Source organism: Kwoniella pini, chromosome 8 (assembly GCF_000512605.2).
Source record: "Kwoniella pini CBS 10737 chromosome 8, complete sequence".
Classification (NCBI taxonomy): Eukaryota; Fungi; Basidiomycota; class Tremellomycetes; order Tremellales; family Cryptococcaceae; genus Kwoniella; species Kwoniella pini.
This window is the reverse complement of record NC_091723.1, coordinates 1,059,630-1,071,189: the sequence shown is the minus strand read 5'-3', so window position 1 is coordinate 1,071,189 and position 11,560 is coordinate 1,059,630. Positions and strand designations below refer to the sequence as shown.

Sequence of the window (11,560 nt, the reverse complement as noted above, 5' to 3'; positions counted from 1 at the left end):
TCATTTGATCTACCATTTTTGAGTCGGTTTTTGAAAGTCTAAAAAGATGGAGCAGATCCAACTATTTATAAATAAATTGTCAAACAAAAATATCTAATTTCATACGAATAGAATTTCAGCAAAATCATATATCAATTACTGAAAATAAACCTAACTCTTAAGAAGCAATGTACACACCATCGACAGTATCAATAAGAGACGTGAGTATCAATACGCCTGGAGAAGCGAAAAAAACGCTCATTGATTCGAATATAGGCTATGGAATTGTTAGATGATAGAAGAGTGAAATGTGTTCGACCACTGATACCGTAAGTCATTTTCTTCATCGCTTGCGTGAATATTTACTAATATAGCATTCTGGACTAGACCCCAAATCTTGCTTGAAGAGTAAGTCGAGTGAAATCGTTCAACTACCTCGACAACTAACAGTGCTCCGATACACAGACTTCCGTTGTCTTTGCGAGGGGCCCAAACGGTGTTGGACGGACGAAGACAAGTAGAAGCGGTCGTAAAGGGTGATGATGATAGGCTTTTAGTGGTTATTGGGTATGTTTACTCATTTCTTTCTATGACATACGGTGTCAATGCTGATCCCTAATTGCGCTTAGACCATGTTCAGTACACGATCCCGAACAAGCTATAGTGTATGCTAAGAAATTGGCTGAATACGCTAAGGAGGCTGAAGAGGATTTGATGATTGTCATGAGAGTCTACTTCGAGAAGTGCGTTCGGCAGCTGCATTGCATCCTCACACAACAGCTGATCAATCGTTTCGTAGACCCCGAACAACAGTTGGATGGAAGGGATTAATCAATGGTCAGCTTCAGTCAGGTATTCGATCCTAACGATCAAGCTAATATGTGATATCTAGACCCCGACATGAATGGTACTTACCAAATCAACCGGGGACTGAAACTTGCTAGAAAATTGCTGTTGGATATTACCGAATTAGGATTGCCTACGGCTGGAGAATTCTTAGGTGAGCTTTGCGTCGATCTTATAATCAAAGCATAGCTGACAAACATGAATAGACGTCATATCACCTCAATACCTCGCTGATCTCAGTTCTTGGGGCGCCATCGGGGCTAGAACAACTGAGTCTCAAGTTCACCGAGAATTAGCCAGTGCACTGTCGATGAGTGTTGGTTTCAAGAATGGTACCGTGAGTCGACGTTGTTCAACTTAAATTGATTTGTTGGCATATTCTGGGATATATATATTTGGGCTAATTCGTATGGCTGAAATCAGGACGGATCAATCGACATTGCTGTCGACGCTATAAAAGCAGCAGGATCAGGACACACCTTCTTATCAGTCACAAAACAAGGTCTTTCCGCTATTGTCGAGACCGAGGGAAACAACTCAACCCACGTCATTTTGAGAGGATCATCAAAGGGTCCTAATTACGCTGCTGAGCATGTCGCTTCTGCTGGTGAGAAATTGAAGAAGGCTGGATTACCTGCTAAAATCATGGTAAGTTTGAAGGATCTGAGCCTACTGAGTAGTCCTGGGAAATCTGTCTTTATAATTCAGCCTTGAACTTCGTGACTGACCATTTGACCGGCTAATTCAGGTTGATTGCTCTCACGGAAACTCATCGAAACAACACGTAAAGCAAATTGAAGTCGGACACGATATCGTAAGTTGACACATTACTTCTATTGCTGTGAATCCTCTGCTTATATCGCCCCTTACGCCAGTCCGCTCAATTGTCTTCCGGATCCACTTCGTCAATGATTATGGGTGTTATGATTGAGTCCAACATAAATGAAGGCAAACAAAGTGTACCTCCTGAGGGACCTTCAGGCTTGAAATACGGTGTATCAATTACAGATGCTTGTATTTCATTGGAACAAACTATCCCATTATTAGATGAATTGAGAAGAGGTGTTCGCCAACGAAGGGAGAACGTCAAAAACAAACATCTCAACGGAGAATAGATTATAGGCGATGCAACAATTGCGGACGGGAAAGAACGGCGAGAGAGCTGTTCAATACGTGTTGCGAGAGGAACTACTCGGATCTGAAGATTGGATCCATAAAATGACCCGTTGAGGGTCCGGTGTACGCTATTTATCAATGCATAATATCATAGCTCTCAGTCGTTTCGCTTGTATCTAAGACAACGGTTCACCCGCAAAGCCATCAAATGTCTGATCGGACGATGATTCAGCCAGGTTCGTACCAAGTATTCCTGCGGATCGAAACTTCTCCATCTGCTCTTGCCATTGTCGCTTCATCCCTTTTCTATGCGCGGTTTCGGAGACCTCATCAATTATGATGCTGGAATTGTTCTTCTGAAGGGCAGCTTGTACGTCTTCGGGGATATCAGTGGGATCACGCCATCTATTCAAAACGTACGTGTTGTACCCGAACATTTCATCGAATCTATATTACCACAACCAAAAAGATGTGAATGAGATAGTAATAACAAACACTATCATATTAGAAAATTTCATCGCGCTTTTGATGGAAAACTATAACACTCACTTTCCATCCATACTCATATCTTCAGTAATGGATGGTTGGATGTTACTTATTCCAGATTCACTACTCATATTTGAATTGTCTTATTAAGTAAGTAAATTATTTGTGGCAAAGGAAGAATCTCTGGATAGTGCTATACTCTAAAGTCGTAGGGGAAAGGGGGAATTGATTTCACGAAAATAATGAATTCCAATACATTCTCGATGGGTATTGATATGTGTGAGTGGCAAAATATAGCCTTAATAGGATAAGATACATCGACTCGACTCAACTGAATTTGATACTAAGCTGATTGTATTACCTTTATAATAATAAGATCCTTTCTGTTATCCTTTCTTGGATGACAGAGTAGCTATGTCATAAACACTCCTTTACGTTCAAAGTGGCTTAGTTCGACTCAATTCAAGTTGGCTGCCTTATCTTTTCGCAGTGATATGCCTTCCCATATTATGACTTCATTGACGGGAAGATGTAAATCTCAGTACAGGTGGATTCTTGCTATAGAGAAAGTTGGAGACTTTGTGATCATATCATGATAATGAGGCGATATATTAGTTCCAAATCTTGGCACGAAGAGAGCCGACGAGTTTTGTGATCTGCATTAAGCGTATCAGATGCAACATCTTAATAAAGGATTCAAGAGGAGGTTTTTTGGACTGGAACAAATGTTTAACAAGCTGCATGACGGTATAAATCAACATGGGGGATTAAAACCATAAGAAAGAGAACATTTGGAGTTGTTGGACCATTCCCTAACTAATACTATAGCGCATCGACAAAAATCATTTAATGTCAATATTGCTAGAAAGTCTGGAGGTTCACATATATCTATCAGGATTAGAGAAGTACCAATCCAAACTTTTCTTAGCGTCTGGAAGGGTCACTTCTTCGGGTGCACGTTCTCTGCACCACATATCGTGAAGTTCAGGTTTTTCTTCTTTGAGAGAGGTGCAAAATTCTAAAACTGCGTGGTTTAGAACAGTTTGGTACTCATGCAAATGAGGATTGTCACAGAACCGCTCTGTATAGCCATGCTTTTTGAAGTAGTTGGTTCGAATAGACGCCTCAATGATCTTTGTGGCTCTGAATAATAGTAATGAGATTCTAATTAACCCAAATCTCAAACCCAAATAATGGTGGCAAATATGGTGGCAATAACTTACGTCTTACTGTCGATGGTCTGTACACCGTTCTGATCTTTATCTCGCAAGAGACCCAATACACTCTTTGCCCATTTTTTGCCTTCGTCTGAGGTGTCAATCCACCATTTGTTTCGTCTTTCAGCCCCAGGCACAGTGCCGTCCCTTTCTGGCGGATGCAAATAGGAGTAGTCTACATCCTGGTCTTTCTTATAAGTGTTGTCTCCAGAGTTTGAAGTAGGGATCGTTCCTTCGTCCATCGCCTCGTGGTATGTTGATGACATCGTTCTTCGATTTATCTATAAGCCATTGTATGAAAATCATAGATTAATACCATATTAGTTTAGGGTCACTGATAACGCAAAGTCTTGCACGATCATTGTGAATGGTGCGGTGGCAAAATCGTGCAAGATTGTGGTGACACACATAATATGACTCACTGAGTTTAGTGGATTTGTTGAATAATTAAAATCTTCATGAAATGAAAATTGAGGATATAAAGTATAAAAAGCAAATCAGAATTTGCCGCTTCCTCACGAAAATGAGTGTCTATATATATCTGGTAAAAACCAGTGACCTAGACCTCTCATATACCACTCCATTCATTCGCTTCACCTTTCAATTCGACAGAAAGTGTTCTTATGATGCGTGTGGCAAATCGTGTTCTCAATATGATGATGCATTCACAAAATCGAGTCGAGTCGACTCGATTTGAAACTAAGCTTATCGAGTTTCCGTTAAAATGCTGCAGTTCTTGCTGTTATCCTTTCTTTGATGACACAGTAGCTACATTTTACTAGCTGCTTTATCTTTTTGGACTGTCACAAATGTTTACTGAGCTGCATAATGATATATATCAACATGGGGAACTCAAGCTATAAAAACGGAAAAAAGTAAAAGTAGGCAGGCTGAGCCGGTAATAAACTATATTCGATAGACAAAACATTATAATACCCATCTCGCCGGAAAGCTATGTAATCTCGCATAGTAATTTCCTATCTTTTCTTATCACGCTTATCGTAATGATTTATAAGAGAGTTTTGAGCTTGTATGAGGTTTGTTTCATCCTTGTTTTCACTTGATTCACGTGATTTAAGCCATTTGTCCCAAAGTTTAGGTTTTTCTTCTTTGAGAGAGGGACAAAAAGAGTCAACTCCATGGTTGAGAATAGTCTGCTCCTCATCTAAATGTGCAACCTTGCACTTGTCATTCTTCCAGACCCATTCTACGTAGTTGTTGGTCTGAGTAGACAATTTGAGGATATCTAGAGCCCTATGTGATGATTTATGATTGCAATCAGCCAAAATCGCATCAAGAAAAAACGTCTCAGACATAAACGATGTATTTAACCAACAAGGCTGAGAAAAACATACGTCTCAGAATCAACGGACTGAATACCATTCTGCTCTCTCTTTTTCATAAGACCCAATACCGTAGATGCCATGGTTTCTCTGTTTTGCTCATGTTCCACGAACCAGAGGCTGTTCTTCAAGACCTCTTCATAGGGACATACTGGATTGAAGGGAGGCACGTCCAAATCGGAGTAGTCTACCTCTTGGTCTTTGCAGTTAGTAGTAAGGGATGTTGCTTCGTTCTTGTTCTCGTCGCCAGAAGACGCAGTAGTGCTCAATGATCTGTTGTATGTCGTTGACATCTTACTTCGATCTATAAGCAATTAAACATATCATAAATCATTACCATACTACATTAGAATCGCTGATAATTATTGCATGTGTCACAAAAAGTCTTGCACGATGTTTATAAGTGACTCGGTGGCAAAATCGTGCACGACTTTTTGGAAGATATACAATATTACTCACTGAAATCAATGTGTTTGTTGGATGAGTTAGATACGTACGAAGTAGTAATTGAGAATATAAGTTATGAAAAGCAATTCAGAATTTGCCACTCCCCTACGAGAATAAGCCTCTATCTATATGTTAAAATCAGCGATCTAATTACACATATAGTCCAATTTCTTATATACCACTCCATTGATCCACTACCTTTCAATGCTAGAAGACGTATATATGTATGAGAATTGCAAATACTATTCCAATAAAATGACAGTGTATTTATCGATAAATCGACTCTACTCGAGTCTATTTGGACCTAAACTGACTGATTCTCCTTTGTAATCCCTAGAAGGAAATCTTCCTATTATCCTTTTCTGAATGACAAAATAAATGGAGCTCAATATGACGCCAAGTTGATCCTTTCTCCAGAAATCACTGATTTTCCAACTATCAGACCAAAATGTTGAGGCAACAAAGTAGTGCTGACGATTTTATGAACGATTATTTGACGAATATGTGATCTACGGTTATATTTGCAATTCGAATCTACCTTTGAAGTCCAGAAGACCTGTCAGTCCTCTTTTCAATCACTATTGTATAAAAGGATGAGCATTGTGCATTGCTCATGACGACGATTTCACCATATTCTTATTTCATTTTCGTAATCACCCGAAGAAACAGGACTGATAACAAGAAGGCCTGCTTCTAAGCACAATGGATTGTCAATCACCTCATAGTACATCATCAGTATCATGGTCAAGAACCTCATCGCCCCATGACATCATGATTCTTAACATTCTTCATAACCCGATGTAATAGGACTAATCGCAGCAGAGGCTTCTTCTATACTATATAACAATGTATTGTCATTCGCCTTGAAGTACACCATCACCATCATCAAGGTCCAGATTTTCACCCATCGTAGCTCTATTTCATCATGCTTCTGAGCATTCTTCGTCGCCCTATGACATCAGGTGTAATGACGAAATGGCTTCTTCTGATTAGAACAATGGATAGTGTTCAATTCAAATAAGACTTTCAGCATTTTGGCCAAGGTGGCGTGATAGTGACTAATCTCGCCGCGACTATCAAAATGAGTATGGCATGGGCAATGAGCGAATCGAATTGGGGATTTGTCGGTGGATTAGTATTGCAACTTGTCAACGTTGACTCAGCTTTCATGAAAGTTCCGTTCTTACTTGAAGAAAACCAACCTCGTAGTTGAAAATTGATGACCAATTTCTGTCATTAGTACAAAGGATATACGCATCACACGCAGAGACATATGGGAATATGTGACTCTTATAGGAGATAAGACGATTCCAGTAAGCCGTCATCAGTATGATAGAATCACAGAATAAAGAAAAGGCTTTTTCTCTATTATCAAGATCTAATTGATCATCTCGCTATAAAATAGAGAATATCATGTGAGAACTTTGATGAAGGTAGCAACTTTTGAGGTTTCGATAGCATGTCATCATCTATATATTTGCTTTTGCTGTTATTGGAAGGGAAAATCCGATCATCTGTCCTTTCTTTCACTTTGCATACCTAAGTTATCCTCCAAGTCATCTAGTAGCCACGTTTAAACACCTTCAACACCATGGTATTCAGTTTCCACTCCAGGTTCCATCAAACTAGCGTGACCCAAAATAAGAATTGATGAAGAACCGACCAACCAGAAAAAAGTTGATACAGGAGAAGCAATAAACAACAACGGAAGACCTAAGAGCCAGAAGTCAGCATGTAATCGTTTTTATACACTTCCCTTTTGGTAAAAACATCTTTACTACCTACCGATAACGAATAGACCAGTGTAAAGATGTTTTTGTGTGATAGTCTGAGAACCGACTTGAAGAGGTTCCGGAGCTAGATTGGTAAAGATGTGAGCAATTGTGCATCTGATTCAAGTACGAAGCAGCGAGGATTGCTCCCAGATCCAGGACGTACCGAATTTATTTATAGCTGCAAAACCTCCAGCTAAAAAAGCAATAGCGATAAGTAAAAGAGGATTTGTTATCCTACACAATAAGATGAGAAAGGTACGATTAGCTTCGCATCCAATTGCCGAAGAAATTTGAAAGACGATCGGCTCACATAGCATAGACCGCCAAAACTATAATGACTAAAAGATAATTTCCAGAGAAATGCCTCGTATTGTGAGTTATCCGCTATTATAGAGGTTTATCATGAGTAAGGCTTGATTCAGACGCCATGTGAAGAAGCGTTGCATGTTTATAACTGTTTGCCGAATATTAGATGACATGAGAGATGAACTTACAGAAGTAGCTTCATTCATATTAGCAGGTCTTGATAATTGTCTATGATCGAACTGGGCGACAATTATCAACTTCAAGCCTTGTTTATAGCTCGATTGTATGTAAATGAGTTCGTAGGACTCACAAATTCCTGGGGTGATTTCAATGTCGACAATTTCGTCTCCTATATGATCATAAAATCAGCTCAGCTTCACAAACGAAGGAACCAGCATCTACAAGCTGAATGTTGGGAAATTACTCACTCGGAAGTTCCGAGCAAAATCCCCTACTCTAGCTAATTGTTCCATCTTGCTAAATCTAATTGTGGTGAATTTTTCGGTAAAGTGGACGAATGATTATGATCAAAGTAGAAAAGACGCCATTCAGCAAGCTACCTTGCAGATAGAGGTAGATATAAATGAGAGTGGGGAGGTCATGTCAGCTCACATACTACGAAGAAGATGGAAATAGATTGCGGCCCCGCAGTTACTTTATCTTGAGAAATTACCAGAACGGGAAGTTTATACTTCATTCCGTTACGCGCAAAGTGTTGTTGACAAGATCCATCTCCATTGAGAATTGTTCAACTATCAAATACAACTATACCATCTCTACCCCCTCATAGACTGTACCGCACGATGATACGTTCAAATCCAACTGCTATACCACTTCGAGCAAATGATATAAAATTACTTCAATCAGAAATTGATAAACGTAAAGCAAATAAAGAATCTACACAATCCACTCAAACTCAAACTCAAATGAAATCAACTGTTCAAACGGAACAAGATAGGAAAAATAAAAAATCCAATGATGATGAAGTTTTTGGAATTAGTGAAGAGAGAAAAGATAGACAAGGTAGAAGTGTAGCTGATAGAATTGGTTTATAATTCTGGAAATATAATTGAAAAGGTTACCTTTCCCATTTGCTGGAAAAGTCTTTTGTGAGTTTACTAATTCTTATTGGGAATCAAGATCACTCTGAGCTTTCTTGTGGCTTGGTTGCGTTAGCTTCCACAAGCCTATGATACTGCGATTGCAACTTTGAGTCGACTGCTTGGCAAGACGATACATACGAATATCAACTCATATACGAATCGACCAGAATGATGTCTACTCTTCATTGCGTTTTCTGACCTTTATTACGACAACCATATAATACAAGACTGTATCCACATCACGCAAAATTCGCATTGCATATCTTGTATTGTATTCCCCTTCTCTACTGAGCACACCCTGGGCATGTATGTAAAGTATCATGTATGTATAAATCGCAATCCGCACAAAAATCATTCTGACATTTGGCACATCTACAAGAAGGGATTACCGAAGATCAGCTCAATGTCTCTCTAGTCAGTCTGAGCGCTGCAATAGATGGCCAGATTCATTACTCACCTGTACCTCCCGGTTGGACTGACACCATCTTCCACCTGAGCTACACCTTCTTCTATAGTTGAAACCTATCGTATATCACGTTCAGCTGCACCTTCCAGACATGCGAGATCTTCTCAGATGGGAAGGTTTCGATGCACTCACATCAGGAAATTCCACATCACATCCAGTACAAGTATGACTTTTACTACTTTCCATTACATCCTCTATATGAAGCACACCATAATTCGCAACTGGGAATAAGAACCAGAAACTGCAATTATTTATGCGTACAGATCAGCCGTTCACCCATCAATCTCACAACGTAGGTGCAAAGAATTTGTCTCACCTTCGAGCCAAATGTGGACTTGATACCACCATTAACCCACAAACTTCACAATCCGTTGGAACATCACACAATTTACTACCACATCTAGGACAAAGATAACCTCCACGTTTTAGTAATCCATGACATGAGCAAAGGGTTTCTCCACCTAATGGAAGTTGAATAGGAAATCCCATAACCATTAAATCTCCATTAGGTGCTTTTCCTCCTCCACTCCCAGAAGCATTTTTTCCTGCTGCTGATAAAGCGTTCCTTACACCAATCGTTATTGGTGGTGCTATTGTAGTCGCTGGAGGTGGTATAGTTTCCCACATTAAATCTTTTAAATGATCTTGATCTAATGCTACACCGAATTTCCCACCTGTTCTTTCTGATATTGAACGACAAATTTTGATTTCCCCAGCTAAGGATAGAATTGTAGTTCGGATCTTGTTCTCCACTAAATCCTCTAAGACGTTATGAATGGTTGTAGGACCATCTGGGTCAGCTGTCGAGATTGAAGAGAATACGATGAGTGTTTCAAGGGATGAAGTTGTTGGTAAATGGCTAGACCAAATGAGATGATCAGCTTGCTCGTTTTTCAACTTGACCGCTGGGTGTACGGGTGGTCTCTGACTCACCTCATTCCTCCCTTTGCCATTACTAATCCATTCTGCAATGAAGGTTCTCCGGAAGGCTCTAATCGTCTCTTGTCTGACAGGACACTCAATATCTCTTGGGGATTACCTAAACAAGCGAGGACCGCGTATTGTCAGCTACCATTTTGCATCGCAACTTGGCATGACTTGTATATTTGAAATCTTGCTGACCTCCCATGGGAACGAGTACTTCCGATAACCTATCTCTCATAATGATTATACCGATTTGTCCAAGTGGATTTTGATCAAACCATTCAACAACATAAGATCGCAAGTATCCCAAGACCACTTCGAATCTGTAAAACCAGATTGAAAACTAATCAATCTTCGTTTCATCAAGGCTATTCTGAAACTGATCTTACCTTGTCGGCCTGTAATCTTTATCCATCATTGATTCTGATAAATCCATTATGATAAACATATGTCTTATGATGGACCGTCGTAAAGGTGTATCTGCCATCAAAGCTCTACACAAATAAGATTAACTAGTATCCCTTTGAATCCCTGGCTCAAGATAAGCTAATGATAGGCAATAAATCTCACCTCTTCCTTCTTCCTCTAGCTAATAAACTTTCTACGGCAGATTCGAGCGAACCACTCTCATCCTCCTGTACAATATCCCATGATTTCTTATACTCTGCTTCCCATGCGTGTCTTCCTGGCTATTTCATCAATCCGAGTCAGTTTGCTATCTCGTGATCAATCTGCTACTGTGCTTGATCCCAAACAATCATTTATCACATTCTAATGATGGGTGAATAATGACTCACATCTTTGCCTTTGCCTCCTGATTTTCCACCACTTGCACCACCTTTTTTACTTCTACTTGGTGGCCCAGGTAGATCATCATCATCTATGAAGTCATCATCGTCAATCTCTTCTGCGGCAGGAGCATAACTCGGCATTGTTTGAACGTGATCGAAGGGAAGACACCCGAATCTTCAAATTAAGTCGTAAAAGTAAGTTGTCAGAAGGGGACAGTGAGTTGGCGAGCTGCTTGATTTGGCTGCTATATGATTATCTGCGATGCTTATCTATTTCATGTGTTTAAACTGGTTGCTTTTTAACTCTTTATGATTGTATCTTTAACCAAGTGCAGCTCAGATGAGTGATCGAATATGATTCCGACGGATTACGCCGCTTTATACTATCAAATCCCGTTTATAGTCGTTCCTGAATTTTGTTCGCATCCCATCCTCAATTCGTCTAAATGCAGCCGCAGGTATCATATGGTAAGATATTGATCTACCCTGTACACTCAAACTCCATCTTCAACTGCTCCTAGGTCATACCATATTGATCGAAAACACCCAGGTGGTGATCTACGACTTTAACGAAACGCCTGTACAGCCAATCCTGAAAAAAGAGGTGGTGAGTAAATCTTTATTAATCTTTTTCAGACGGAGATGAAACGACCGAGGAAAAGATATAGTCTAGTGACAAGTACCTAACCCCTGTACCTTTTACACTGCGGTTTTTTTCTAAGCACCATCATTCTACTATCGGTCTTGTCACTATTTGCGAC

At 39.8% G+C, this 11,560-nt stretch overlaps 7 protein-coding genes across 7 annotated transcripts; 2 read left to right on the top strand and 5 right to left on the bottom strand.

The window, feature by feature from the left end:
• Nucleotides 1-167: 167 nt before the first annotated feature.
• On the top strand, nt 168-1,940 carry I206_106159 (3-deoxy-7-phosphoheptulonate synthase; the record flags this gene model as incomplete). Its single annotated transcript, XM_019156712.1, has 11 exons — nt 168-200; nt 256-308; nt 367-387; nt 445-546; nt 609-722; nt 779-816; nt 872-979; nt 1,032-1,162; nt 1,249-1,473; nt 1,574-1,639; nt 1,701-1,940. 11 exons carry the CDS (start codon nt 168-170, stop codon nt 1,938-1,940), a joined length of 1,131 nt encoding a protein of 376 aa, XP_019010514.1.
• Nucleotides 1,941-2,117: 177 nt separating this feature from the next.
• Nucleotides 2,118-2,558, bottom strand: I206_106158 (uncharacterized protein; the record flags this gene model as incomplete). The annotated part of the gene is made up of 2 exons (XM_019156711.1): nt 2,118-2,388; nt 2,491-2,558. 2 exons carry the CDS (start codon nt 2,556-2,558, stop codon nt 2,118-2,120), a joined length of 339 nt encoding a protein of 112 aa, XP_019010513.1.
• Nucleotides 2,559-3,305: 747 nt separating this feature from the next.
• On the bottom strand, nt 3,306-3,910 carry I206_106157 (uncharacterized protein; the record flags this gene model as incomplete). Its single annotated transcript, XM_019156710.1, has 2 exons — nt 3,306-3,570; nt 3,651-3,910. The coding sequence occupies 2 exons, from the start codon at nt 3,908-3,910 to the stop codon at nt 3,306-3,308; spliced, it is 525 nt and encodes a 174-aa protein (XP_019010512.1).
• Nucleotides 3,911-4,621: 711 nt separating this feature from the next.
• I206_106156 (uncharacterized protein) lies at nt 4,622-5,280 on the bottom strand (the record flags this gene model as incomplete). The annotated part of the gene is made up of 2 exons (XM_019156709.1): nt 4,622-4,898; nt 5,000-5,280. 2 exons carry the CDS (start codon nt 5,278-5,280, stop codon nt 4,622-4,624), a joined length of 558 nt encoding a protein of 185 aa, XP_019010511.1.
• Nucleotides 5,281-7,007: 1,727 nt separating this feature from the next.
• On the bottom strand, nt 7,008-7,988 carry I206_106155 (uncharacterized protein; the record flags this gene model as incomplete). The annotated part of the gene is made up of 7 exons (XM_019156708.1): nt 7,008-7,147; nt 7,220-7,291; nt 7,373-7,443; nt 7,520-7,593; nt 7,704-7,754; nt 7,826-7,864; nt 7,944-7,988. 7 exons carry the CDS (start codon nt 7,986-7,988, stop codon nt 7,008-7,010), a joined length of 492 nt encoding a protein of 163 aa, XP_019010510.1.
• Nucleotides 7,989-8,318: 330 nt separating this feature from the next.
• I206_106154 (uncharacterized protein) lies at nt 8,319-8,570 on the top strand (the record flags this gene model as incomplete). Its single annotated transcript, XM_019156707.1, has 1 exon — nt 8,319-8,570. One exon carries the CDS (start codon nt 8,319-8,321, stop codon nt 8,568-8,570), a length of 252 nt encoding a protein of 83 aa, XP_019010509.1.
• A 332-nt stretch (nt 8,571-8,902) lies between these two features.
• On the bottom strand, nt 8,903-10,940 carry I206_106153 (uncharacterized protein; the record flags this gene model as incomplete). Its single annotated transcript, XM_019156706.1, has 9 exons — nt 8,903-8,990; nt 9,076-9,140; nt 9,217-9,325; nt 9,401-9,943; nt 10,018-10,123; nt 10,207-10,331; nt 10,398-10,502; nt 10,579-10,697; nt 10,806-10,940. The coding sequence occupies 9 exons, from the start codon at nt 10,938-10,940 to the stop codon at nt 8,903-8,905; spliced, it is 1,395 nt and encodes a 464-aa protein (XP_019010508.1).
• Nucleotides 10,941-11,560: the final 620 nt, after the last annotated feature.